Here is a 26,976-nt window from a genome sequence, read left to right as displayed (position 1 = left end):
TTATTTTCCTTGACAGTTAGTTGGTCGGATTCTTGTAGAAAGCTTGCAATAAATCTTTATACTCATTTGAACTGCCTGAATCTCCTGATTTCCCCAGCGCTTGACATTAGATCCTCAAAGAATTGTTTCTAATCATTCGGAAATGTAATTTTCAAAACATTTTTGGACTGTGGTGCAAAACTCACTGTTCCTCCAAAAGTATATTGACACTTTCTAGTGGTCCTTTATAGGCAATCCTTGACTTATGACCACAATAGAGACCAGAACTTGCTAAACAAGATGGTTCTTAAGTGAGTTGCGCCAATTTTTTACAATTTTTTGGCATGGTTGTTAAGTGAATTGCTTTAGTTGTTAAGTGAATCACGTGACTGTTAAACAAATCTGGCTTCCTCCATTGACTTTGCTTTTCAGAAGCCACATGGGAAGGTCATAAATGGTGATCACATGACTTTGGGATGCAGCAACTGTCATAAATACATGCCAGTTACCAACCTCCAGGATTTTTCTCACATGACAATGAGTCATAAGTGTGAGAACTGGTTGTAAGTCACTTTTTTCATCGCCACTGTAGCTTCAAACGATTGCTAAACAAATGGTTGTAAGTCAAGGTCTACCTTTATTAATATTTACAACCTCAACTCGCTAAGGAAAATGAATAATTAAAATGTCAGCTGTTGTGGGTATTTATTCCCAACCGCTCTCCTTCTATAATAACTCCAGGTGATATTATGAATTCTCCCTCCTTCCACTTAGGCACCTTGGAATGGAGTTCGGGACCAGAGGGAACATGTTGAAATGCCAGAACATAGAAAAGTTTAATTTCTTTTCATTTTTAGAGGCATTCTTAAATATAGGATGGGCCGTTCTTTCACTACAACATGCGGTTCAATCTGTAAACCCAAAATATGCATTTTAATTTTTTTCCAGACATTCCAATGACAAGTCAAAATCAATTCTGGCCCTACCTGAGATTTCTTGCTTTCGTTCTCTTTCTTTTCCAGCTGAGTCTTCAATTTTCTTCTCTCCTGTTCAAGTTCCCGCACTCTCTTCTGAAGTTTTAGGAAGAGATTCATGTCCATGGCTGCCTTCTCCAAGCCAATTTCCTATGGAAGAATAGGAATAGTTAATGATAGGAAAGAAGGATAAAGCAACAGAGAAGACACCAGCTCTCTGGAAGCTTGGGGAATGTGTTACTCTACTCAGAATCACTAAGAAGCACCTACAAATAAGCAGAACTCATTCAAGAAAGAATATGCAGTTCAATTCTCTTTTGCAAAATGGGACTTGAAGAAAGAATAGCTGTGTATCTTTGAAGAGGCAGTTTACGTGTATCTAGATTTTAGATTGTTCAACTCTTTTTGGCTAAACAGGAAGTCCAAAATGCACCATGCTGCACAGTGGTGAAATCTGAACCGTTTTGCTACCGTTTTGCTAGCTGTACATGCACATTGTGTGCCAAGCGCATGCTGCACGTGTACATGTACACCAAATGCATGCGCAATGCGCATGCGCAGTGCATACCAAATGTGTGCTGCACGTTTAAAAGCTACCGGTTCGGTTGAACCGGTAGCTTTTTTAACTACCGGTTCATTGGTAGTTTTTATCACTACTGGTTCACCTGAACTGGCGGGTAGCATTTCACCCCTGATGCTGCAAAGAAATTAATCAGGTGACTAGGACAGCATTTCCTGTTTGTATCCTCTATAACAGGGGTTTCCAACCTTGGCAACTTTAAGCCTGGAGGCTTTGCTGGCTGGGGAATTCTGGGAGTTGAAGTCCTCCAGGCTTAAAGTTGCCAAGGTTGGAGACCCCTGCTCTATAACTCCTGTGAGCGGTGGTGGCGCAGTGGTTAAAATGCGGAAGTGCAGACTACTTCTGCTGCCTGCCGGCTGCCTGCAGTTTGGCAGATCGAATCTCATCAGGCTCAAGGTTGACTCAACCTTGCATCTTTCCGAGGTCAGTAAAATGAGGAGCCAGATTGATGGGGGCAATAAGCTGACTCTGTAAAACTGCTTAGAGAGGGCTGTAAAGCACTGTGAAGCAGTATATAAGTCTAAGTGCTATTGCTATTAATGTGGTCTCCTGTGTATAGGAGGAAATTTAAATGAGGCTCACTCACATCACAGTTGTGAAAGAGATGCAAGACCTTAATAAAAGTGTTATGTACGGTATGTAAGAAAAGGCTTCATGTGTATGGTATAAGATGTGTGTGGCTTGGGGCCAGGTCACTTTCAGGACCATCTCTCCTCCATGGTGTTTACCCATTCCTTTAGATCTGGCAAGGGATCCTTTCTGCCAGAGAGTGCTATCTGGTGCAATACTCAACTTTTAAGATGTGTGGACTTCAACTCCCAGAATTCCCCAGCCAGCCATGCAGGCTGAGGAACTCTGGTAGTTGAGGTCCATACATCTTATACCATAGTTGCCAAGATTGAAAAACAAAGATCTAGTGCAGGGGTCCAAACTTGACTGGCTGAGGAATTCTGGGAGTTAAAGCCCACAGCCATTAAAGTTTAGAGTCTCCTGGTTTAGTAGGTCCCAGGAGGAAGGTCTTTTCTGCTGTGGCATCCATCTTTTGGCACATCATTTCCCAATCAACTTGCAACCCAGTTCACCTGGGCTTTCATAAGGCATTAAATACTTAAGCTTCGCCATCAATCCTGGGGCCTTGATAGTGTGGCTGGACCTGCTTTTTTGTTTGTATTGATTTTGAAGTGATTATTCTTGGGTGCCATTTTGCAGCGAATGTTATTTATGTTTTTAAGTATTGGTTGCGCTTTCATTTCGGTTTAAAACAGTGTTGTATGTGAGATGGGTGGCCATATTAATTAATCAAGTGGGTCGGAAAGGGATTTTCTAATCCAGGGGTCTCCAACCTTAGCAACTTAAGACTTGTGGACTTCAACTCCCAAAAGCAAAGCTGGCTGAGGAACTCTGGGAGTTGAAGTCCAGAAGTCTTACAGTTGCCAAGGTTGGAGACCCCTGCTCTAACCAACTGCAAGGCAGAATTTCAATAATGTTTTGCTGGCTGAGGGATTCTGGGAGTTAAAGTCCACAAGACTTAAAGTGTCCAAGGTTGGAGACCCCTGCAAGGCAGAATTTCACCAACTGCAAGGCAGAATTTCACCGTTTCAAGGCCAGGTTTGACAAGAGGACCAAAACATGGAGGAACTCTAGGTAATTTTAACACACACAGGCTTCGTGCCTGCCACTTCAAAAGTAGAAGCTTTTTAAAAGCGCTAAGATATATTGAAAGTTGACACCTGAATGCCTTGTGCGCAAACATTGCAAGAAAGGAACCTATAACTCTTTGGAGAGCGAAGCTATGTAAATATATCCCCAGCAAATGCTGGCCTTTCTTCTAAAAACAATATTGTTTATTGTGCTCTATGTACTGCCTTAAATCTCTAGGAAAAGCATTCATTTAAACAGTAATCCTCCATAATCAGCTAATTAAAAACAAAACCAAACCAGGAAGGTTTCTCTCTTAATGCAAAGCTGAGGTTGTAATGCTTGCTGCTCCAGGATTTCATCTTCTGTTCAATCATATAGTTTAATGAGGGCACTTTTAAATCGTCATAGTTGGTTTAAATTAGATTTCTTCGCCTCTCCATCTTAACCATGTTGGGCAGTGGTGAAATATAAAATTTGTTACTACCGGTTCTGTTGGCGTGACTTGGTGGTGGTGGTGGTGACTGGGTGGGCATGGCCACCTTTTTTTTTTTTACTTTTAAAAGCATTTTTTCTACAACCTCTTCGGCCGAAGAGGTTGTAAAAAATGCTTTTAAAAGGTTCTGACGATCCCAGCTGAGTTGCCTAATCGTCAAAGGCTTTTCTTTTCTTTTAAAAGCATTTTTTTGCCTTTAAAAGAAAAAAAAAGCCTCTGGCAATCAGGCAACTCAGCTGGGATCGTCAGAACCTTTTAAAAGCATTTTTTAACAACCTCTTCGACCAAAGAGGTTGTAGAAAAAAATGCTTTTAAAGGGTTCTGATGATCCCAGCTGAGTTGCCTGATCATCAGAAGCTTTTTTTTTACTTTTAAAAGCATTTTTTTGGCCATTTTTTGGTAGAAAAAAAAAACTCTGATGATCATGTGGCTCAGCTGGGCATGGGGGTGGGGGGGGCAGGGATTTTTGCTACCAGTTCTTCGAACCACCCGCCACCATTGCTACTGAACCAGGAGCATTTCACCCCTGATGTTGGGTGAGAACTGGGGGGAGGGGGGGCTTGTAGTTCAGCAGATGGAGGTCACCAGAGATAACATGGATGGCAAACACATTTATTTTACCTCTGCAGAAGAAATTCTGTTTTATTTCTAATTCCATACCTCTATCTGCTGTATTGCATCTTCCGTATCTCCTATCTCCGATGTAGAAATGGATGGGTAGTTGGAATCCGATTCCAAGCTGCTTTGGTTTGATGGGTTTCTTCTGTGTCCCGGGCTTTGCTATCCAAAGGGGAAAACTATATTAGATGGACTCAGAATTAACATAGGCCAATTATTACTCTAACGCAGATTGGTTTTAAAAAAAACGATGCCCAAAGAAAACAAGCATTTGATGAATGAAGAAATCTTTTTTTTTTAATGAAAAAAAAATTCCTGCGTGCTGGGAATACAGGTGGTCCTCGACTTAACGACAGTTTATTTAGCGACCATGCAAAGTCATAATGGCACTGACAAAAGTGACATGACCACTTTTCAGTTAACCCCCCAAATTTTAACCTTAGACTGTCTACTGTTGACCTCACCCCATTCCTAAGAGGTCTGTAAGGGGCGTGCATAAGAGCACAAGAGTGCCTACCATTCCTGTCCTAATGTTCTCTTTAGTTGTATTCATTTTATGTATTCAATTCATGCTTATTGTATTGTATTGGCATCCTTCAGTCTCAAAAGACTATGGTATCGTGCTCTGAAAACAGCATCTAGTGTGGCTAAAAAGGCCAATTCGAGAGTGGCGATCCCTTCCACACTGAGGGCAGATACATTCTGTCCCCTGCCCAGCCCCCAGATTTCGCTGGTTCCGGGACTGCCTCTTCGCCTCAGCCTGCCGAACAAGTGTTTCTTCGAATTGGAGAAGGCCGCGCTGCGTCTTTAGCCTCCAAGCTGAACGATCGGAGGTCAAGGTTTCCCAGTTGTTAATGTCCATTCCCAGGGCCTTTAGGTCCCTCTTGCAGATATCCTTATATTGCAGCTGTGGTCTCCCTCTGAGGTGCTTTCCCTTTTTTTTTTTTGTTTACATTTATATCCCGCCCTTCTCCGAAGACTCAGGGCGGCTTACAGTGTGTAAGGCAATAGTCTCATTCTATTTGTATATTTACAAAGTCAACTTATTGCCCCCCCCAACAATCTGGGTCCTCATTTTACCTACCTTATAAAGGATGGAAGGCTGAGTCAACCTTGGACCTGGTGGGACTAGAACCTGCAGTAATTGCAGGCAGCTGTGTTTTAATAACAGGCTTCTTACAGCCTGAGCCACACCACGGCCCTTCACTACTGTTGACCTCACCCCATTCCTAAAAGGTCTGTAAGGGGCATGCATAAGAGCACCAATGTGCCTACCGTCCCTCTCCTAATGTTCCCTTTCACTGTATTCATTTTATGTATTCAATTCTGTCTAATACATACTCGACAAAATAAATAAATAAAATAAAAAATAAAATAAATGAAATGACCTTTGTGGCATCCCCATGGTCACATGATCAAAATTCAGATGCTTGACTGACATTTATGACGGCTGCAGTGTCCCCACTGGGTCATGTGATTCCCCTTTGGCAACCTTTCCACAAGCCAAAGTCAAATGAGGAATCCAGATTCACTTAACAACCGGGTTACTAACTGATCAACTGCAGCGATTCACTTAACCTGTTGTGGTCCGCCAGTAGCCTATGGAGCTGGCAACGGAGTCAGACAGCGACGAGGCAGAGATGGGGCCAGGGCCATTGGGAAGTGAGGTGCGAACTCCAGAGCTTCCAGAGACTGATAGTAGTGAGGCAGAGGGAGCCTGTTCCTAATGCACGCTTGAGAAGAACTGCCAGAAGACAAGAGCAGCTCAAGCAAAAAGGATAACTCAGGAGTAGGGCCAAGAGATGATTGGCCCCTCCCATAAGGCTTAAAACAGACCAGCACCGGTGTTTCAGCTTTGCTGGAAAACAACATTGTAGCTGTGTCTTCTGCTTCGTATACGACTTTGTTTTTTTGTGGCTTCTGGACATTTGCCAGAAAGGGCCTTTGGCAGTTTGCCTAATTGGACTAAGGTTTGTGAGATAACAGAGGAATTTGTGTTGGGAGGCATTTGTTTTACTTTGAGCTGAACGACGCTGGGAATGAAGTAATTCCCAGCTGTTCGAATAAAGTTTGTTTTTCCACGGACTAAGTTTATTACTACCTACTTGGGCCTGGGTCACGACATAACTACTGTGACAAGAAAGGTCATAAAATGGGGCAAAACTCACTTAAGAAATGTCTCACTTAACAACATAAAAATTGGGCTCAATTGTGGTCATAAGTCAAGGACTAACTGCACACTGCAATTTGGCGATTATGCACCTGTCCTGTCGTAAGCTCACCTCCTTCAGATGGTGACATCTGTTTTGGGATATTTATTTTGATTGTGGAGAAGGACAGTATATATTTCCAAGTTAAAACACTTAAATGACTCTCTACAGTTGTATCTCGGGCATATGTACGATGGATGTATTCATGCACCAACCATCCATAACCAGGTAGCCCTTAGGCCTAGGATGATCATTATCTACCCATGTTCCCGCTGTTATCTGGATGTCAATTGGGTCTCTCCCCCATTGTGGGATCCTTGCCTTCAGCTTAGGGGGTCCAATCTTAGCTGCACCCTTAAAATTTCCCGAAAAGAGAGAATCCAGAGAAATCCTGGATCAGCAAAAAAGATGCAATTTGGAAGATAGGTATTATCCGCTGTCAGCTGATACATCCGGTGCAAGAAAAACAATTGTCAAGTTGATCTCTCTTGAGATTGTGACCATTTCTACTTAGACATAATGGTAGGAGTTCTATTTTTTATATTTTTTAGGAGACAACATTGTTAACGTTACAGTAGGCTGATGTGAGGTCACTTGGCTGAGGCACAAAACCCACATCAGAAGACACATTGACACTTATATTCCACATGGGCCTCCTATCACCATCCAAGCATCACGGCAGATGAAACTGTGACCAAGGAAGTCCCAAGTGATAAACTGAGTGTCAGGCATTCAGAGGCTTAATTTACTATACCTAGGAGATGGTTCAAATGTATTGTATTTATAGCAGCAGAGGGTAAAGGCACGAAGCCCTTGTCTACACACTGCTCATATTCCTCACGTAGGCCATGGGTGTAATTAAAATCTAAATTAGAGCTCAGCCCAAATGACCTTCTAAAATTCTTCACCAAATTTGGGAGCAGAGACCTTGGGCAGACAATTTCTATGAATCTACCCAGAAAAACAGTTTTTTCCTGAACGCCATCACTCTGCTAAACAAATAATTCCCTCAACACTGTCAAACTATTGACTAAATCTGCACTACTATTAATCCTCTCATCGTTCCCATCACCCATCTCCTTCCACTTACGACCATATGACTGTAACTTTGTCGCTTGTATCCTTACGATTTATATTGATATTGACTGTTTCCTGATTGCTTATTTGTACTCTATGACTATCATTAAGTGTTATATCATTAAGTGTTAAATTTGTACCCTATGACTATCATTAAGTGTTGTAAGTGTTGTACCTTGATGAAGGTATCTTTTCTTTTATGTACACTGAAGAATACGCACCAAGGCAAATTTACACTTGGCTAGTCGTTGCCGACTCTAGGGGGCGGTGCTTATCTCCGTTTCAAAGCCGAAGAGCCAGCGCTGTCCGAAGATGTCTCCGTGGTCATGTGGCCGGCATAACTAAATGCCAAAGGCGCATGGAATGCTGTTACCTTCCTACCAAAGGTGGTCCCTGTTTTTTCTGCTTACATTTTTACGTGCTTTTGAAACTGCTAGGTTGGCAGAAGCTGGGACAAGTACCAGGAGCTCACCCCGTTACATGGCAGCACTAGGGATTCGAACCGCTGAGCTGCCGACCTTTCTCAACGTCCTAGCCCCTGAGCCACTGTGTCCCCTATCCTATCCTATCCTATCCTATCCTATCCTATCCTATCCTATCCTATCCTATCCTATCCTATCCTATCCTATCCTATCCTATCCTATCCTATCCTAAAAAGCTCTCTTAAGAATTGTTGAAAGAAATTACGCCACTTCACCATCACCAAGCAGGGGAAAAAAAGTCAAATCAAACTGGCACCCAATATAAGGCTGGAGGCAAAGGATTTTCTTGACATTTTTGAATGGAGACAATACATGGATTAGAAGAAGGAGCTGCTTGTCTGGCTATTGAATCCAAACAGGTGATCGCCAGATGTTTGCTAAGGCACTTGGTGGTCTCCAAAGGGAAAGTGGAAGACCAAGTATAAGTCATAGTAAAGGCCATGAGTGCCATGGTGATATCTCAATATGAGAAGATGGTCAAGAATGGCCTTGCAATTCAGCTGTGCTGTCACAAGGGCATCTGAAATGCCCTGGCTGCTGGTCAGGACTCTTGTGGGCAGATGAAAACAACATTCTGATTAGCCGAACCAATCAAACCAAGATGAAGGCAGCATTTTGACTGGTCAGTCCATAGCTGTTAGGGTTAGACCATAAAAAGCAGGAGTTTCTAACTTTGTCAACTTCAAGAATTGTGGACTTCAACTTCCAGAATTCTGGGAGTTGAAGTCCACAAGTCTTAAAGCTGCCAAGGTTGGACAACTCAATATAAAGCATAAATTACTACTGGCTTAGGTTGTCCTTATAAAATCATTTATACAATCATGCTGCCAATGCTAATCGATCTACAAAAAGCTTAGCACACAAAACTTGTGACCCTTTAAGTTGAATAACTTAAGAATCGGGATGGAGTAAAATTAATTAATTACCATCCTATTCCACCCATTATGTTTTCATTGATCCAATCATATCCTCAGAAAGGAATTTAAGAAGCAGGTTCTCTTCCATCCAACTGAATCAAAGTGTAGCGGAACATCTTTGCTGGACACTAGGCTAACATTATCGCTAATGTTACTATTAGCTCTAAAAGTTGCAAACAGCCTCTCTAGGAGTCTCTGGAGGCAAAAAAGTCACTTCCTGCCCAACCAGAAGTTGGGAAATAAGCCATTTCTGGTCTCCAGAGGGCCTCCGGTGGGGTGGGGAAGGCCATTTTCGCCCTCCCCAGACTCATAGAGAGGCTCTGGAGCCAGGTGACAGAGAAAAACGGTCCTACTGGGCCATCACGTGCCAGGAGTGGGGGGAGGTCGGCACATATGCGGAGCGCATAGAATTATGTGTCTGGGCATGCGCATGCATAACATCCCCCTCGACCCCCCCTTGCATGTGATGGCAAAAAATTAGCCATCACTGCACTATAAAATAGTAGTAGTTGTTGTTAGTTGCGAAGTCATGTCCCACCCATCGCGACCCCATGGACAATGTTCCTCCAGGCCTTCCTATCCTCTACCATCCTCTGGAGTCCATTTAAGCTCATGCCGACTGCTTCAGTGACTCCATCCAGCCACCTCGTTCTCTGCCGTCCCATTCTTCTTTTGCCCTCAATCTTTCCCAGCATTAGGAGTCCTTCCTTCCTTCTCATTAGGTGGCCAAAGTATTTGATAAGTAGTATATATGCCTAAATACTATTGCTCTTGCTAACTGACGGTGAGCTTGCCCAAAATGACAGAATACTATCTATTGGCATCTCATTACGACATTAAGGTAAAAGCCCTTTCCCCTTACCTTGGTGAGAGTCATTTCATCGCTCAGATTCTCGAATCTCTGCTCCAGCCTTGAATATTCCTGCACAAGGTTCTGGTAACGGACCCGCTCCTCGTCAAGCTCCTTCTTCATCAGGTTTTCTTCAACTGCATTTTTGGCAAATTCATCTTATAAAAAAAATAAGGAAGAATCTTGAAGGGCACTGAAAACAGCGGATCACCCTCTCTGATCTGGAGAGTAACCTGTGGATTTAGCTTTTAACCAGACACCGTATCTATTGGTAATGCTCGCTGCGTGAGGTCCTCAAATCTAGTGAGTTCCTCAAACTGTACAAAATTGATTACGCGCTTCCATCGTATGTGTACCACAGTATTATGTGCTCCTTCTATATATAATTGTATTACTGTTATCCATGTGCTCTATGCCGTATGCTAAATAAAATAACTGCAGTCCAGAATGGAAATAAACTAGTTAGTGCTCTTAAAATGAACTTTCTGTCAGCTTGCATTCTTAGGCCTACAGCCTGCTTTGCTAGCATTATAAATAACTTAGAAAAGAGGTCCCCACCCCTGGGCCATGGCCTGTTCGAAACCAAGCCGAGAGAGAGATGGGCAAGCGTCCGCACATGAACCTCCACTTGCTCAAACGGCGGGCAAGCATTCACGCGCATGAAGGTCCACTTTTGCGGAGGGCAGTTGCGCTTGTGCACGAAGCTCCGCGCACACGAGTCGTGGGCGCCTGCCCTTGCACGCAAAGCTCCATTCGCGCAAAGGGAGCTTCGCCTGCAAACACAACCGCCCTCCGCTTGCGCGAGTGGAGCTCCACACGTGGGTTCAAACACCGTGCACTCAAGCATGAGGCTCTATTCACGCGAGTGAAGGACGCACACATTTGCCACTCACGCAAATAGAGATATACACGCACATATGCACCTGCCACTCACACGCCCCCTCCCCGCCTCCCCCCTCCGTGCTGGGCCAGGCTGCCAAGCTGGAAAGGATGGGGACTGTTGTTATTAGATTTAAAATCAATTTAGTCTCAATTACTGTACAGTCCCTGATAATTCCCAGTAAAAAAAATTGCGGCAGGAACTTCATCTTCTTTTTCAAAACATTTTGTAAAATCCACCAAATTCTTCTATTCTATTAAATTCTATTAAGGCTTTTTGGATAAGAATTTGGGACTGTTGATTTAGAACATTTATAGGCCACTCAGAGTCGCTCTATTGGCAAGATGGGTGGCCTATAAATTTAATAAATAAATAAGCTCCAGAGCCTCTTCACAAACAGAGCAGTAACCTATAATCAGAACAATTTAACACAATAGTCCAACAAAGACTTTTAAAAGGCCAGTTATATCAGGTACACTTTTTTTAATGTGGTTGTTTTTCATTTACTTCGTTTAAAAAAGGATGAGGCCATATTTGTACAGTATTATTGACTTTCACATTGTATGAATTTCCCCTGAAGTAGAAAGGAACACTTCAACATCCTTGCCCTGCAATGTACAAATTAACTCCAAAGTTCAACTAATATTGATTTGGTCAGTTAAGTTAATTGATGTCTAAATGAAGCCTCTGAAAAGGCATTTTCTTTTGGCCAATTTTCAGACTACAATGCTTCAATAAAGCAACACCAAATGCTTACATTTCAGACTTGTTTTAGTTTTTTTTTTTTACTTTTCTCTCTTTCACTTTGTTAATGTTTAACTCGGTTTTATATTAAACTGATACTCTACCGGGTTGCTCCCGTATTTCCTGAATACACCGAGTGTATCCTGGTTTGAACGTTGCTATTTTTAAATCGTCTGCCGACTTTTCAAGGCAGTTTCAAGACAAAGGATCTGTCTAGCATAGGATGTTTCATTCCATACAATTCCCTCCCCTACGCAGGACTCCAGTGATTAAATCAATTTATAGTTACAATCATAAACCTTCAACAGGAGAAATTTCGAGCAATATGTTTGAGACGGAGAAAAAGACAACCTGCTTGAAATTTACCGCGATGATTATTATTTACAGTGGAGCCAAGGAGAAAGGACTCATAAACACATTTTGAAAAAAAAAATACAAACCCTCATGTTTAGTTATCAGTATGAATAAGGCCATCTGCTATTTCTGCCTACCTTCTGACTGACCCAATATTTTGCTGTTCAGTGCCTCTTTTTCTTCCTTCAGAAGGACATTCTCTTCTTCCAAGTCGGATATCCTCTGAGGAGAATAGAAGAAAACCAAGTTAACGTTCACAGTGTTGGCCAGTTGGAGGTCACTGTAAGCTGCAGACCGATTCTGTGTTTCACCTTGGCTGACTTTTTATAGCAAAACCGGTTCTTTCCTCCTTCCTTTATTAAAACAATGGTAATGCTGTTCTAAGCATTTGCCAGTCAGTTGTTCTCAATGGTACGTTAAAGAGGAACACAACATAAAATTAGCCAATGTTGATAGTGCAAGTATATTACTAGTCACAAGAATAATGACTATCAAGAATAATTACAAAAGTTCATTTAGAGACCGTTCAAAGTTATATTGGCACTGAAAAAAGTGACTTATGACCAGTTTTCACACGTATGACCGGCCACTGCAGTATCCCCGTGGTCATGGATTCAAGATTCGGAAGCCTAGCAACTGACTTATATTTATTTATTTTTTAAAACAAGCTTTATTAATTTTTTTCTTTTACATACATATTTTATGAACAGAGTGTTGGCCGGGTCACATCTTATGCATCTTATTAACATAATTATATATTGAATTTTACAGTCTATTCCAATCTTCCTTTGTTTGTTCCAAATACAATTTACATGTTTCAGCTTCAGCCATAATATTCTTTTTCCCCACTTTTTTATCTTCATCTGCCCCTCACTTCCTAATTTCTTAGCATAACACCAATTAAATATCTTATTTCTCCATTTATAAAATATATTTCTCAGAATCCCCATCACACTTTTTTGCTTTATCATATTCAATTCTTACATTGAAACCCTTTAAATTAATTGACATTCCACATCTTATCTTAATCTCCTCTTAGTACATAATGAACAATATCACTATCTGCCCTTAATTCGTACTATAGTATCAATTAATTATTTTATTTCATGATTTACAGCATATTTTTTCCAAATCCCCATCGCACTTTTTATCATTTCAATTTTATCTCTTAATTTTAGTTATTTTCATAATTAAACCAAATTGCCACTTCATATTTCATCTGCTATTCTATTTTACAATAAACAATATGACTCATATTTATGACGGTTGCAGTGTCCCGGGGTCATGTGATCACCTTTTGTGACCTTCTGAGAAGCAAAGTCAATGGGGAAGCGAGATTCATTTAACAGTCGTTTTACTAACTTAGCAATGGCAGTGATTCACTTAACAACTGTGGCACGAAAGGTCATAAAATGGGGAAAAATTCACAACAAATCTTTCGCTTAGCAACAGAACTTTTGGGCTCAATTGTGGACATAATTCAAGGATTAAAGTTGATTAGAGGATTGGAGGCTAAAATATATAAAGAACAGTTGCTGGAATTGGGTAAGTCTAGTTTAATAAAAAGAAGGACTAGGGGTGACATGATAGCAGTGTCCTAATATTTCAGGGGCCACCACAAAGAAGAGGGAGTCAAGCTATTCTCCAAAAGCATCTGAGGGCAAGACAAGAAGCAATGGGTGGAAACTAATCAAGGAGAAAAGCAACTTAGAACTAAGGAGAGATTTCCTGACAGTTAGAACAATTAATCAGTGGAACAACTTGCCTCCAGAAGTTATGAATGCACCAACAGTGGAAGTTTTTAAGAAGATGTTGGACAACCATTTGTCTGAAATGGTGTAGGGTTTCCTGCTTGAGCAGGTGGTTGGACTAGGAGACCTTCAAGGTCCCTTCCAACTCTCTTGTTCTATTCAAATTACATATATCTAAACCTATGTTTGAGATAGTGAGATTTTCTAATTATATTCCAAAGGATCATGGCCTTCACTGTCCTAGAATTAGGACAGGAAATAGATGATCTAGATAGAAAGTTTATTGTCCTAGAGTTACAGGGGATAGATTAGCTGATCTTTGGGAAAATCTATCCACAACTATTAATGAAAAGATCAATAGTTACGGATCGATTTTCATAAAGATCAACCAACCTATAATTCTAAAACAACATGATGCCAACTTTAGAGCAACATTCTGTGTCATCAGGTTTAAAGGTTTTATTTAAAAATCATTTTTTTTCTTGTATACAATATAATGCACTTTTGCTTTGTTCCTACAACGTAACTGTAACCATATATTTCAAGTTTTCCTTGGCAAATGAGTCAACGAGGGGGGAAAAATTACTTACGGCAGAAAGATTTAAAACTGTTACATTGGTAAACACTCTATTAATATGCCCCATCGCCTACAAGAATGAATTCATTATAGTTTACCAGATGAACTATTCATCTCGCATTTTCACTCAAAATGGGCAGTCAAAGGGGGGAAAAAAATGAAAGTTAGTAAGAGAAAATACAATTAATTTTTAAAAGGACGTGAAAAAGCATAATGAAGCACACATCAAACAAAAAGCCATCATAAATTTTAGACATAGCAATGTACATCACATGCAGGCACACTTAATGAAGGCTTCTGTGAAACTCAAAAACCTGCATACCTTCAAATTTTCTCTCTTCAAATGCCCTCCCTATTTTTTCTTCCTTCTCTGGGGTAATTGCTGCTTAGGATTACAAGCTTTTCGAGACTCAGCCCAAGCATCCTCGATGCAAAACAAGTCTCGTACAGCATGAATAATTTATCTTCTTTGAGGATTATCTTTCCCTCACAATTATTTCAAGTCTGTCCGCCAACCAGAAAAAACCTGGCATGTTGAGCCAAGCCCATTCGGGAGACCCAACAAGGCTCATGTTGAGGTGCTGGGGTGTGGGTGACATGATAGCAGCGTTGCAATATTTGAGGGGCTGCCACAAAGAAGAATGGGGTGAGGGTGGAGTCAACCTATTCTCCAAAGCACCTGAAGGCAGGACAAGAAGCAATGGATGGAAACTACTAATCAAGGAGAGAAGCAACCTAGGACTAATCCATCTGTTAAGCTACTGAAGTTCGCAGATGACACAACAGTGATTGGTCTCATTCGAGACAATGACGAATCCGCATATAGACGAGAGGTCGAACGACTAGCCTTGTGGTGCAACCAAAACAATCTGGAACTGAACACACTCAAAACCGTAGAAATGGTGGTAGACTTTAGGAGAAACCCTTCCATACTTCCACCTCTCACAATACTTGACACACAGTATCAACAGTAGAAACCTTCAAATTTCTGGGTTCTATCATATCGCAAGATCTCAAATGGACAGCTAACATCAAAAACATCATTAAAAAAGGACAACAAAGAATGTTCTTTCTGCGCCAACTCAGTAAGCTCAAACTGCCCAAGGAGCTGCTGATCCAGTTCTACAGAGGAATTATTGAGTCTGTCATTTGCACCTCTATAACTGTCTGGTTCGGTTCTGCAACCCAACAAGAAAAACACAGACTTCAGAGGATAATTAGAACTGCAGAAAAAATAATTGCTACCAACCTGCCTTCCATTGAGGACCTGTATACTGCACGAATCAAAAAGAGGGCCGTGAAAATATTTGCAGATCCCTCGCATCCTGGACATAAACTGTTTCAACTCCTACTCTCAAAACGACGCTATAGAGCACTGCACACCAGAACAACTAGACACAAGAACAGTTTTTCCCCGAAGGCCATCACTCTGCTAAACAAATAATTCCCTCAACACTGTCAGACTATTTACTGAATCTGCACTACTATTAATCGTTTCATAGTTCCCATCACCAATCTCTTTCCACTTATGACTGTATGACTATAACTTGTTGCTGGCAATCCTTATGATTTATATTGATATATTGACCATCAATTGTGTTGTAAATGTTGTACCTTGATGAACGTATCTTTTCTTTTATGTACACTGAGAGCATATGCACCAAGACAAATTCCTTGTGTGTCCAATCACACTTGGCCAATAAAATTCTATTCTATTCTATTCTATTCTATTCTAAGGAGAAAGTTCCAGACAGTGAGAACAATTAATCACTGGAACGACTTGCCTCCAGAAGTTGTGAATGCTCCAACACTGGAAGCTTTTAAGAAGAGTCTGGACAATCGTTTGTCTGAGATGGTAGAGGGTTTCCTACTTGAGCAGGAGTTTGGACTAGAAGATCTCCAAGGTCCCTTCCAACTCTTTTATTCTGTTATTTGGGCATTGGTAACTCTGATTGGAGAATCATAATAATCTACCTGTGAAGTGGTCTGGAGAAGGGCTCAGAAGCAGTGGTGAAATCCTCCGCGGTTTGCCACCGGTTCGCTGCCCGCGCATGCGCGGTTTGCACCAAACGCATGCTGCCCGCGTGCATGCATAGTGCACGCCAAACACACACTGCTTGCATGCACATGCACAGTGTGCACCAAATGCATGCTGCATGCGCGTGCACGATTTCCTGCTTCCTAGCGAATATAAATCGTGCGGCACAGCTGATTGTCGGAAATGCCGGTTGGCACCAACCTGTAGTTGTTGTTTTTTTACTACCTGTTTGCTGAGCCAGTAGCTTTTATCACTACAGGTTCTCCCGAACCTGTGCGAACCAGTAGAATTTCACCACTGCTCAAAAGAGTTACTGACTGATTGCCTTTTCATGTTTATTTTAGACCCATGCTAAACTAAGATATCTGCTAGTCAGATGTAATGTTATGATATTGGGCCATAAGTAGTAAACACTTATACTTGTACTTGTGACCAGGATATCAGAAAGATGATGTTGGCTGCCCAATAGAGAGTTACTACCCCCTTATTGAATGCTTCTGGTTTTAGTTGGCTTGTTTTTGGCAAAGCAGGTGGTCTATAATATGATGCAATAAATAAATCACCCATCAATCTCTGGTCAGTTTTTAAGGTTCTTTACAAGCCACAGATATCAAGTATCCAGGAAGAAAAACTACACAGGTTTATCCCAAAGGTGCTTTTTCAAGAGGCAACTGGACTTTCTGTTTTTTCTTTGAAGACGTTTCTCATCTCATCCAAGAAGCTTCTTCAGCTCTGAAATTCTCAGAAATTCAACTCTGAAACAGAGCTGAAGAAGCTTCTTGGATGAGAAGCGAAACGTCTTCAAGGAAAAACCAGGAAGTCCAGCTGCCTTTTGAAAAAGCACCTTTGGGACAATCATGACCTGGATGACTGAGATTCTCCACAGACACAGATTTTAGAATATTATTAATATCCTAAAATATCAGGTCAAACTTAGCACAGAGTCAAACGGAACTTTTCCACAGCTTTTACTGACCAGATGAACTAATTGCTTCTTGTAAAAGCTCACGTCCCATTCACTTCTCTTTTATGTCTTATGGGAGGGGCCAATCATCTCCAAGCCTTACTCCCAAGTCGACCCTGTTTTCTTAATTGTTCCTATCTCCTGGCAGTTCTGCATATACGCACCCTGGGAACAGGCTCACGCTGTTCTTCTGCCTTGCTGATATCAGACTTTAGAGACTCCGGAGGCAGCAAAGAACTACCAGATGGCCTTGGCCCCTTCTCTGCCTTCAACTTAGAGCCCTCGTCCGAATCTTCCCCAGACTCCAGGACTGGCCCACGTTCCTCCCCAACCTCCTCACTCTCTGACTCTGCTGCCAGCTCTGCTGGCCACTGTCGGGCCACAACAGTAACATCATCAGGACTACCACTAGTTAGGGTAATGACACCTTTGCAAAAAAACAAGATAGGTCAGAGAGCACCAAGACCCCTAAGTTTTGACTGTCCCAAATTGCTTTGGACAAATCATTTTAGTGCGAGCAATATTATTCTGTTCCATGGGGGTGCACAGGACCGCAACCAGACACTCCAAATCTTATTGTGCATAACAAAAACTGCAGCTTACTGAAGGATAAGTTTAATTTGGGGAAACTGCAAACTGCAGCTTGTATGAGGATTTTGAGCAATTATCGAAAGAAGGCTTTTGTCCCTCCATATCATAAAGGTTTGTTGTTGTAAAAGTAACAATTTATGGCATCTGTGCAGTTGTCTAATTTTTAATGCATGTTCATACATTTCCCCTCACTTTTCTCAGCAGGAAAACTCTGCAGAGGCATTTTATCAGTAATTGCACATGACGTTAAAAGCAAGCAGAAATGGAAAGGAGGAAGCAGTGGGAAGAAACTTTCAGAACGAAAAGGGTTCAAGCTGCTTTGTAATGAATTACTCAATATGCTAAAAAAAAGAGAAGGGAAAGGTGAAAGAAAACTCCCTGGGAAGCAACAAAATTAAAGCAGCTTTTTAGTGCCGGTGCCCAGCTAGATGGCACCACCTTGATGACGTTGGCTGATCTCAAAAACAACATGAGATCCGGTAAGCGCTTGAAATAACATCGAAGTTTTTAGATGCCAGGATGGGAGACCACCAAGAAATTCCATTCTTAAGCCTAAATTGAGTTATTTTTAAAAAATCCTAGAAGACGATAATGGTAAACCGATTTTAAATTGGCAGAGAAAAGTACAAGTACTATATTTTTCGGAGTATAAAACGCACTTTCCCCCATAAAAATGGGTGAAAATTTAGGTGCTTCTTATAGACTGAATAACGGCTATTTTTGGCCTCCTGAAGCCTCTGTGCATCACGTTTTTGCCCTCCCCAGCCCTCAGAAGCACTCTACAGTGCTCCGCATGGCCCGCTTTTGCCAAAAACGGCCCATTTTGGGGCTCCCAAGCCCTCCGCACATCACATTTTTGCACCCCCCCGCCTCCAGAAGCACTCTGCAGGCCAAAAACAGGTGCACTTTTAACATAACATAACATAACATAACATAACATAACATAACATAACATAACATAACATAACATAACATAACATAACATAACATAACATAACATAACATAACATAACATAACATCAGAGTTGGAAGGGACCTTGGAGGCCTTCTAGTCCAACCCCCTGCCCAGGCAGGAAACCCTACACCATCTCAGTCAGATGGTTATCCAACATTTTCTTAAAAATTTCCAGTGTTGGAGCATTGACAACTTCTGAAGGCAAGTCGTTCCATTTATTAATTGTTCTAACTGTCAGGAAATTTCTCCTTAGTTCTAAGTTGCTTCTTTCTTTGATCAGTTTCCACCCATTGCTTCTTGTTCTACCCTCAGGTGCTTTGGAGAACAGCCCGACTCCCTCTTCTTTGTGGCAACCCCTGAGATATTGGAACACAGCTATCATGTCTCCCCTAGTCCTTCTTTTTGTTAAACTAGACATACCCAGTTCCTGCAACCGTTCTTCATATGTTTTATCCTCCAGTCCCCTAATCATCTTTGTTGCTCTTCTCTGCACTCTTTCTAGAGTCATTTTTGGCGAAAACAGGCCATGCGAAGTACTCCAGAGTGCCAGAAGGGCGAAAATCCGACGTGAGGAGGCCAAAAACTATTTTTTTCTTGTTTTTCTCCTGCAAATTTAGGTGCGTCTTACAGTCCAAAAAATATGGTATGTGAAACCATCAGGAGCTGAGCTCAACTTAATGAATTCCTTAAAAATTGAGAGGTCCTTGAGCTTGCTTGTTTTCTGGCAGATGTTTCATTACCCTAACTAGGTAACATCATTACTAGCATTGATGATGTTACCTAGTTAAGGTAATAAAATGTCTGCAAGAAAACAAGCAAGCTCAGAGGACCTCTCGTTTCAACCCTGATTTACAAATAGTCTCCTTTATTGGTCCTTAAAAACTGTTGAAAAATAACCTAGCACCCTTAATCTTCAACATCTCCATATATTAATTTTGCCCTTCTGTGCTATGACTTTTGCATTCGGCATTGTTGCAAATTGAAAGTTGCATTTAACTTGCAAGATCACTTGGATCACCGTAGCATAAATACAAGCAGTCCTTAGCTTACAACCAGGGGTGAAATCTAAAATTTGTTACTACCGGTTCGGTGGGCGTGGCTTGGTGGGGGGGTTGTAATGTGACTGCATGGGAGTGGCCAACTTTTTTTTTTAACTCTCTCACGCTCTCACAGAGAGGGTCTTCTCAGGGTGCCGTCCGCCAAACAGTGTCGGCTGGCGGCCCCCAGGAGTAGGGCCTTCTCTGTGGGGGCAGTGACGCTCTGGAACGAACTTCCCCCTGGCCTGCGTCAAGTGCCTGATCTTCGGACCTTCCGTCGTGAGCTCAAAACATATCTATTTATTAAAGCGGGACTGGCATAATTTGGGTTGAATTTTAAATTGGGTATTCTTAATATTTTTAAATTTTTAAATCTAAATTTTAATAATCAGCCTTTAAAATTTGCTCTTTTTAAATGTTGTTTTAAATGGTATATATTTTGTTTTTATTTTGGCTGTACACCGCCCTGAGTCCTTCGGGAGAAGGGCGGTATAAAAATTTAATAAAATAAATAAATAAATAAAATAAAAGCATTTTTTCTACAACCTCTTTGGCCGAAGAGGTTGTAGAAAAAATGCTTTTAAAGGGTTTTGACAATCCCAGCTGAGCCATGCGATCATCAGACCGGTTTGGGTTTTTTTGCGTTTACAAGCATTTTTTCGGCCAAAGAAAAAATGCTTTTAAAAGAAAAAAAAAAACAACCTCTAATGATCGCGCAGCTCAGCTGGGCATGGGGTGTGGAGACAGGGATTTTTGCTACCGGTTCTCTGAATCACCCGCCACCATTGCTACCGGATCAAGCGATCCGATCCGAACCGGAAGCATTTCACTCCTGCTTACAACCATTTGTTTAGTGACTGCTCAAAGTCACAACGGCATTGAAAAAGGTGATTTACAATCAATCCTTATACTTATGACCACTGTAGCATCCTCTCATAATCAAAATTCAGATACTTGGCAACTGGCATGCATTTATAACAGTTGCACTGTCCCGGATCACCATTTGTGATCTTCCCAGCAGTTTTCCGACAAGCAATATCAGCAGCGAAAGCCAGATTTGCTTAACAACCGCATGATTCACTTAACAATTGCAGTGATTGTCTAAACCAGCATGGTAAAAAAAAAAAGTCATAAAATCGGCTGCAACTCACCTAACAACTTCTTTGCTTAGTCATGGATATTTTGATCTCAGTTGTGGCCATAAGTCAAGGACTGCCTGAATGCTGTTTCAATGGGTTTTTGGAGCTTGATTCTGAAAACTGCTGCATGATGTTATGGTAATCGAGTTGCTACTTAATTTTTTTTTTTTTAAGAGTTGAATGTCAGATATTATTTTTAATACATTTTGAATATTCTACTGTGTTATGTGTGTACGAGTATTCCTTAACTTACAACAGTTCATTTAGTGAACGTTACAATGGGACCAGAAAAAGTGACTTACGACCATTTTTCACAGTTACAACCTTTGCAGCATCCCTATAATCATGTGATCATAATTCAGATGCTTGGCAATTGGTTCGTATTTATGAACGTTGCAGTGTCCCAGGGTCACGTGATCTCCTTTTGCGACCTACTGATAAGCAAAGTCAATGAGGAAACCAGATTCACTTAACAACCAGGTTACTAACTTATCAACTGCATTCATTCACTTAACAACTGTGGCTAGATAAGATGTTTTATAGATGGCATTTAGACCCCAAAAAGTTGTCATGTATGTATTCTAATGTACAGGCTAAATGTTGGAGATGCGATTGTGAAGATGCCACTTATTACCATATATGGTGGACTTGTAAAAAAGTTAAAGCATTTTGGATTAAAGTATGGTGGATTATGCAGAATATTTTGAAAAAGAAGATTAAGTTTACTCCACAGTTCTTTTTACTAGGAATAATTATGGACTGTACAGTTATAGAGACTAAATTGATTTTGAACTTAATAACAGCCGCAAGACTTTTGATTGCTCAATATTGGAAGAAAGAAGAATTACCTACAATTGAAGAATGGACACTTAAAGTATCAAATCTGGCAGAAATGGCAAAAATCTCTGCTTATTTGAAAGACTATACACAAGAAAAATATATTTTAGAATGGAAAATGTGGATTGATTATATTCAGAATAAGTATCAGATAAAAAAATATCGAATAGCATATGAGTAAATTTAGGAAATATTTTGTATTAGATATATTTCTGAAGGAGAGGGGAATTGAGAGTGTGATTAAGTGTGGAGAGACTAGAGGTTATAATTTAGGAATTATTTTAGATTATGATTGTTAGTTTTGATACCCTGCATTTTGTTCTGGGAAGTCGGGGTGGGGATGGGGGTAAGGGGAGGGAATTGGGGGTTGAGGCTAGAGATGGAGTGATGGTGAATGTACAGGGATTATTGAAGATGTATAAATATAATTAATGCAGGGTCGGGTCTGCCCAGTTACCATTTTAGAACGGTGGGGAGGGAGAAAAGAGAGAGTAGGAGGTAGGAAAGAGAAGAAGAGGAAGGAAGAGGGGTAGAAGAGGGAGAAGGAAGGTGGAGGGTGGAGGGAGGAGAGGATGTAGATAAGAGAAGGAGAGGAAGGTCTGGAAAGTAGAAGAAGGTAGAAGAGGGAAGAGAGTTAAAAAGGGGGGTGGTGACTGGGCAAGCCCGACTAATTGTATATAATTGTACATTGGATGAATTATTTGATATGAATGTAAAAATAAAATTTTTTTATAAAAAACAAACAAAAACAACAACAACTGTGGCTAGAAAGGTCGTAAAATGGGACAAAACTCAGTTAGCAAATATCTCACAACAACAGAAATGTTGGGCTCCATTATGGCCGTAAGTCGAGGACTACCTGTATAGTCAAGTGAATATATTGATTGCTATAAACAGAATCTTAGGAGCTAAACGTTATATTGTATATCAGTGGTGAAATCCAATTTTTTTTACTGCTGGTTCTGTGGGCGTGGCTTGGTGGGCATGGTGTGGCTTGGTGTGGCTTGGTGGGCGTGGCAGGGGAAGGATACTACACAATCTCCATTCCCACCCCACTCCAGGGGAAGGATATTGCAAAATCTCCATTCCCATCCAACTCTGGGGCCAGCTAGAGGTGGTATTTGCTGGTTTTCTGAACTACTCAAAATTTCCGCTACTGGTTCTCCAGAACCTGTCAGAACCTGCTGGATTTCACCCCTGCTGTATATGCAATACATTAAATAATAAACAAACATAAGGATATAAAAAACTCTACTACAGCTGACTTCTAGAATGAAATGTTGAGGATCCATCAACTTCAAATGTCTTGCCATACAGATGGCACAATCAGTTGCTGTCTACTATTATTAGTACTTTGGGGTATATAGTTCATGCAAAATGCTGGTAGAGAACATAAGCCTGTATAATGGAAAGTTGTAAACTAAAATCTGGATCAGAGTAACTGCCCTTCTTTCCTTCCACAAAAAAAAAATGTATGAAAATTCACCTCCTTTCTTCCTTTTCTTTCATGTTTGATAGCACGGAATATATCCTAACCCTTGCAAATTTCATCGCCTCTGGATTTATGTTAAAAATCAGAGCAAAACGCAATCTTTAATATTGGCCAGTTATTGCTACTTTTTAGATTATCTCAAAGATCTGGCCAGTAACAAGAGAATTCTCAGATCAATCCACACCTTTTCCCAAAGCGGAATGAGAGAAACTATTGAGGAATACAAGTGTGACAGTTTAAACTGTTTGCCCATTTAAACAACAATTCAACAACAATGAAAGGTCAGCCAACAATTACTTGCGCTATCCCCACACAACAAATTTGCCTTACAAATCCATGTAACCAGTCAACCAATGGATGTCTTGACTGCTACTAATAAGAACCTCAAAGCCCAACATGGTTATTTGCATATGGTTATTATTAAGTATTTCTGCATGACCCTTAAATTTTGCTATGAATGATCATTAAAAATTCTGGTCTCTGCTCTACCACCAGTAAACACAATAATGACAGAAAGACATTTTGTGAAAAGCTGGATGTGCAGATTCACCACCTATTTCTTCTCCCTGTAGAAATTCAAGACACAATGAAGACTTGTGAACCTTGAACAGACGGGCTGATACTACCCATTTCTGACAGAGTTATGAATCCCCGTCTATGGGAGAATTTAACTGAATGGGTCAACTCCGAAATACACATACCAGTCTTAGTGTCCTTAGAGAAGGCCTTACTAATGATACAAACCATGCACAATAATCTGAAAGTAATCAGTGTCTTTTGAGAAGGACCTTCAGTGTAGAAGGACTTGAAAACATCTGAGTGCTGAAATTTTTTATTTAGCCGCGGTGGTGGTGCAGTGGTTAGAGTGTAGCACTGCAGGCTACTTCTGCTACCTGCCGGCTGCCTGCAATTTAGCAGTTCAAATCCCACCAGGCTCAAGGCTGACTCAGCCTTCCATCCTTCCGAGGTGGGTAAAATGAGGACCCAAATTTTTGGGAGCAATGGGCTGACTCTGTAAACTGATTAGAGAGGGCTGTAAAGCACTGTGAAGCGGTATTATTGTGACCTAGGCCCAAGTAGTTATTACCAGACACAATCAGTCCTAAACAAACATATTTTATGAGAACAGCTGAGAATTACTTCATTCTCAGCTTAGTCCAAATTAAGTCCAAAACAAAGTCCTTCAGAAAAAGTCCTTTGGCCTTATCACAAACCTTTGTCTTCTTTGGCACCCTGCCAAAGGCTTTTCTTGGCAAGAACCCCACAAAGTTCAGAAACAGGAAACAAGAAACAATTGTAGCGTTGCTTTCCTACAAAAACCCAAGAGCCGTTGCTGCTCTTTTACTCCTTATGGGAGGGGCCAATCATCTCCTGGCCTTACTCCCAAGTCGTCCTTTTTGCTTTAGCTGCTCTTGCCTTCTGGCAGTTCTTTGCATACGTGCAGTAGGAACAGACTCCTTCTGTTCCTCTGCCTTTCTGCTGTCCGCCTTTGGAGGCTCTGGAGTCCACACATTGCTCCCAGACGGCCCTGGCCCCATCTCTTCCTCCGACACAGAGCCCTCGTCCGGACCTTCTCCTGACTCCAGGACTGACCCATTGTCCTCCCCAGCCTCCTCACTGTCTGACTCCGTTGCCAGCTCCGCAGGCTGCTGGCGGACCACAACAGGTATATAAGTCTAGCTGCTATTGCTATTTATTACATTTATTTGCTGCCCATCTTGCTGCAAGGTGATTTTGCACACTTGGTGCACACATGAAGCAAACCCATTGTGAGGTCAGTTTAATTTAGCTATTGATGTTAAACATGGTAGTTTAAACCTCAGTTTATGACTTAGCTTGTATGGCATCCAAGTGATTTCCCCCCCCAATAAATTATGGTTAAATAAACCATGGCTTGGCCCTATTATGCTCAGAGTCATTGTAATACAGAAGGCTTGCAACTCCTCACAGAGTTTTTACCTTTTGGAGCACCTGCTTCTCCTTGGCATACGTATCTTCGACGATCTTCCGCTCCCCGTGAGCCTTCTCCAGGGCCAGCCGGAGAGAATCAATTTCTTCCTGAAGGCTCACGAGCTGATTCCTGTCTCCGTTCTTCCGCTGATGGCGTTCCAGTTCCTTCTTCAGCTTTTCAATCTCTATGCAATGAGCAGAGGCTGCTGTGGAGAGCTGCTCATTGAGAGATTTATATTCTTTGTTCTGCAGAGGAAGAGGTAGCAGGAAAACAGTGAACTCACCACTCGCCACTTCAGAGAATACAATTGAATTGTAAAATTAAATGGTAAAGACTGCCGCTTTAAAAATAACTAGACCATCCGCGCCCTGTTGATATGTTTCAGAGGTACTTCTGTACCTAAACAGAGAAACAGAATGAAGGTGAGCGATCAAAAAAAGCAGGACGAGCAGGAGTTCCTTCTTCCGACTTCCTGCTGGCTTCCCCAGTGAGTTTTCTCGTGGGAATCTCGCAGGGAACATCAGAAATATCCTTCCCTCACCTTTCCAGCAGGCAGGTAAGTATGCAGGATCGGGGAAGCTGCTGCTGGATCGGAGAAAGAACGAGGGATTGCGTGACTGGCTTGGAAACTGACATGGAATGTTGAAAATAAAAACCACATGATAGCAGCAGTAGCCCAGCAACTAGTATCACTGAATCACTCACAACTTCCCCAACGTTTATTCCCTTGGAATCATGTGTCCTGGATTTTGGATACATTCTGCAATTTAAGCAAGTTGAGGTACCTTGATTCAAAAACTGTTGCCCTATGAAGCACCATTTCTCCCAGTTATGGGTCATGACAATGAGAGTTTTAGTAGTATATAGATAAGATTGTTTGTGTTGGTTTCCAAAGTTAAGCATCACCCTCCAATTCTCACAATGCAGTGAAATTGTAATGCACTAGTAATTTCCACAAATATTCACATTACTCTGTTCCAATTACATTACTTACGAATCTTGTGGTGAAACGTTACCTTATACAGCCAGCATGACACACATTTTAATGGACCAGGTATATTATAAAATATATATGAACTCTAGTTCTTGAATGATTTTGTCATGATAGAAGTATTTGTCACAAAGATACCAAAAAACAAAACCAAATATTCAATAATGCCTTTTTTGGCTTGTTCAGATTGAACACATTGTTTTTCAGTTAAAATTCAGCTGAATAATTTTAGATAATATGGCTTAAGTTCAAAACCAACTTTACAAGAATAATTATATTATAGTCAATTAGATTATTATTTTTCTACTATAGAATACGTCCTTCCTCCTCTTTATATATTTACGATAGCTACAATAAAAAATTACATTTTCTTCTTAAAAATTGGTATAACTATGTAGAACAGGGAATGAAGCCTAATTTTAATCATCTTCTGGATAATACAAATGGAACATTTCCCACGTAATTTATCTTAATCCTCTATAATTTTCTCCAATCTGTTTTGTGTAAGAGCATATTATAAAACATATAAAGAATGGTTGCTGGAATTGGGTAAGTCTACTCTAGTTCAATGAAAAGAAGGACTAGCGGTGACATGATAGCAGTGTTCTGATATCTCAGGGGCTGCCACAAAGAACAGGGAGTCAAGCTACTCTCCAAAGCACTTGAGGGCAGGACAAGAACAATGGATGGAAACTAATCAAGAAGAGAAGCAACCTAGAACTAAGGAGGAATTTCTTGACAGTTAGGACAATCAATGGAACAATTTGCCTCCAGAAGTTGTGAATGCTCCAACACTGGAAGTTTTTAAGAAAAGATTGGATAACCATGTGTCTGAAATGGTATAGACTAGAGTT

At 41.0% G+C, this 26,976-nt stretch overlaps 1 protein-coding gene across 1 annotated transcript in view; it reads right to left on the bottom strand.

The window, feature by feature from the left end:
* Positions 1–26,976, bottom strand: part of MYO5B (myosin VB) — a 322,900-nt gene that overhangs the window by 91,396 nt on the left and 204,528 nt on the right. Inside the window, exons 22-26 of the mRNA XM_058170954.1 lie at positions 25,140–25,376; positions 11,937–12,021; positions 9,834–9,979; positions 4,328–4,447; positions 966–1,103 (exon numbers count right to left, since the gene is read on the bottom strand). Of these exons, the coding sequence (XP_058026937.1) occupies positions 966–1,103; positions 4,328–4,447; positions 9,834–9,979; positions 11,937–12,021; positions 25,140–25,376 (726 nt within the window). The remainder of the gene's footprint in view (positions 1–965; positions 1,104–4,327; positions 4,448–9,833; positions 9,980–11,936; positions 12,022–25,139; positions 25,377–26,976) is intronic.

Source organism: Ahaetulla prasina, chromosome 2, assembly GCF_028640845.1.
Source record: "Ahaetulla prasina isolate Xishuangbanna chromosome 2, ASM2864084v1, whole genome shotgun sequence".
NCBI classification, from domain to species: Eukaryota; Metazoa; Chordata; class Lepidosauria; order Squamata; family Colubridae; genus Ahaetulla; species Ahaetulla prasina.
The sequence above is the reverse complement of the archived record's forward strand: the minus strand, read 5'-3'. Positions and strand labels throughout refer to the sequence as shown.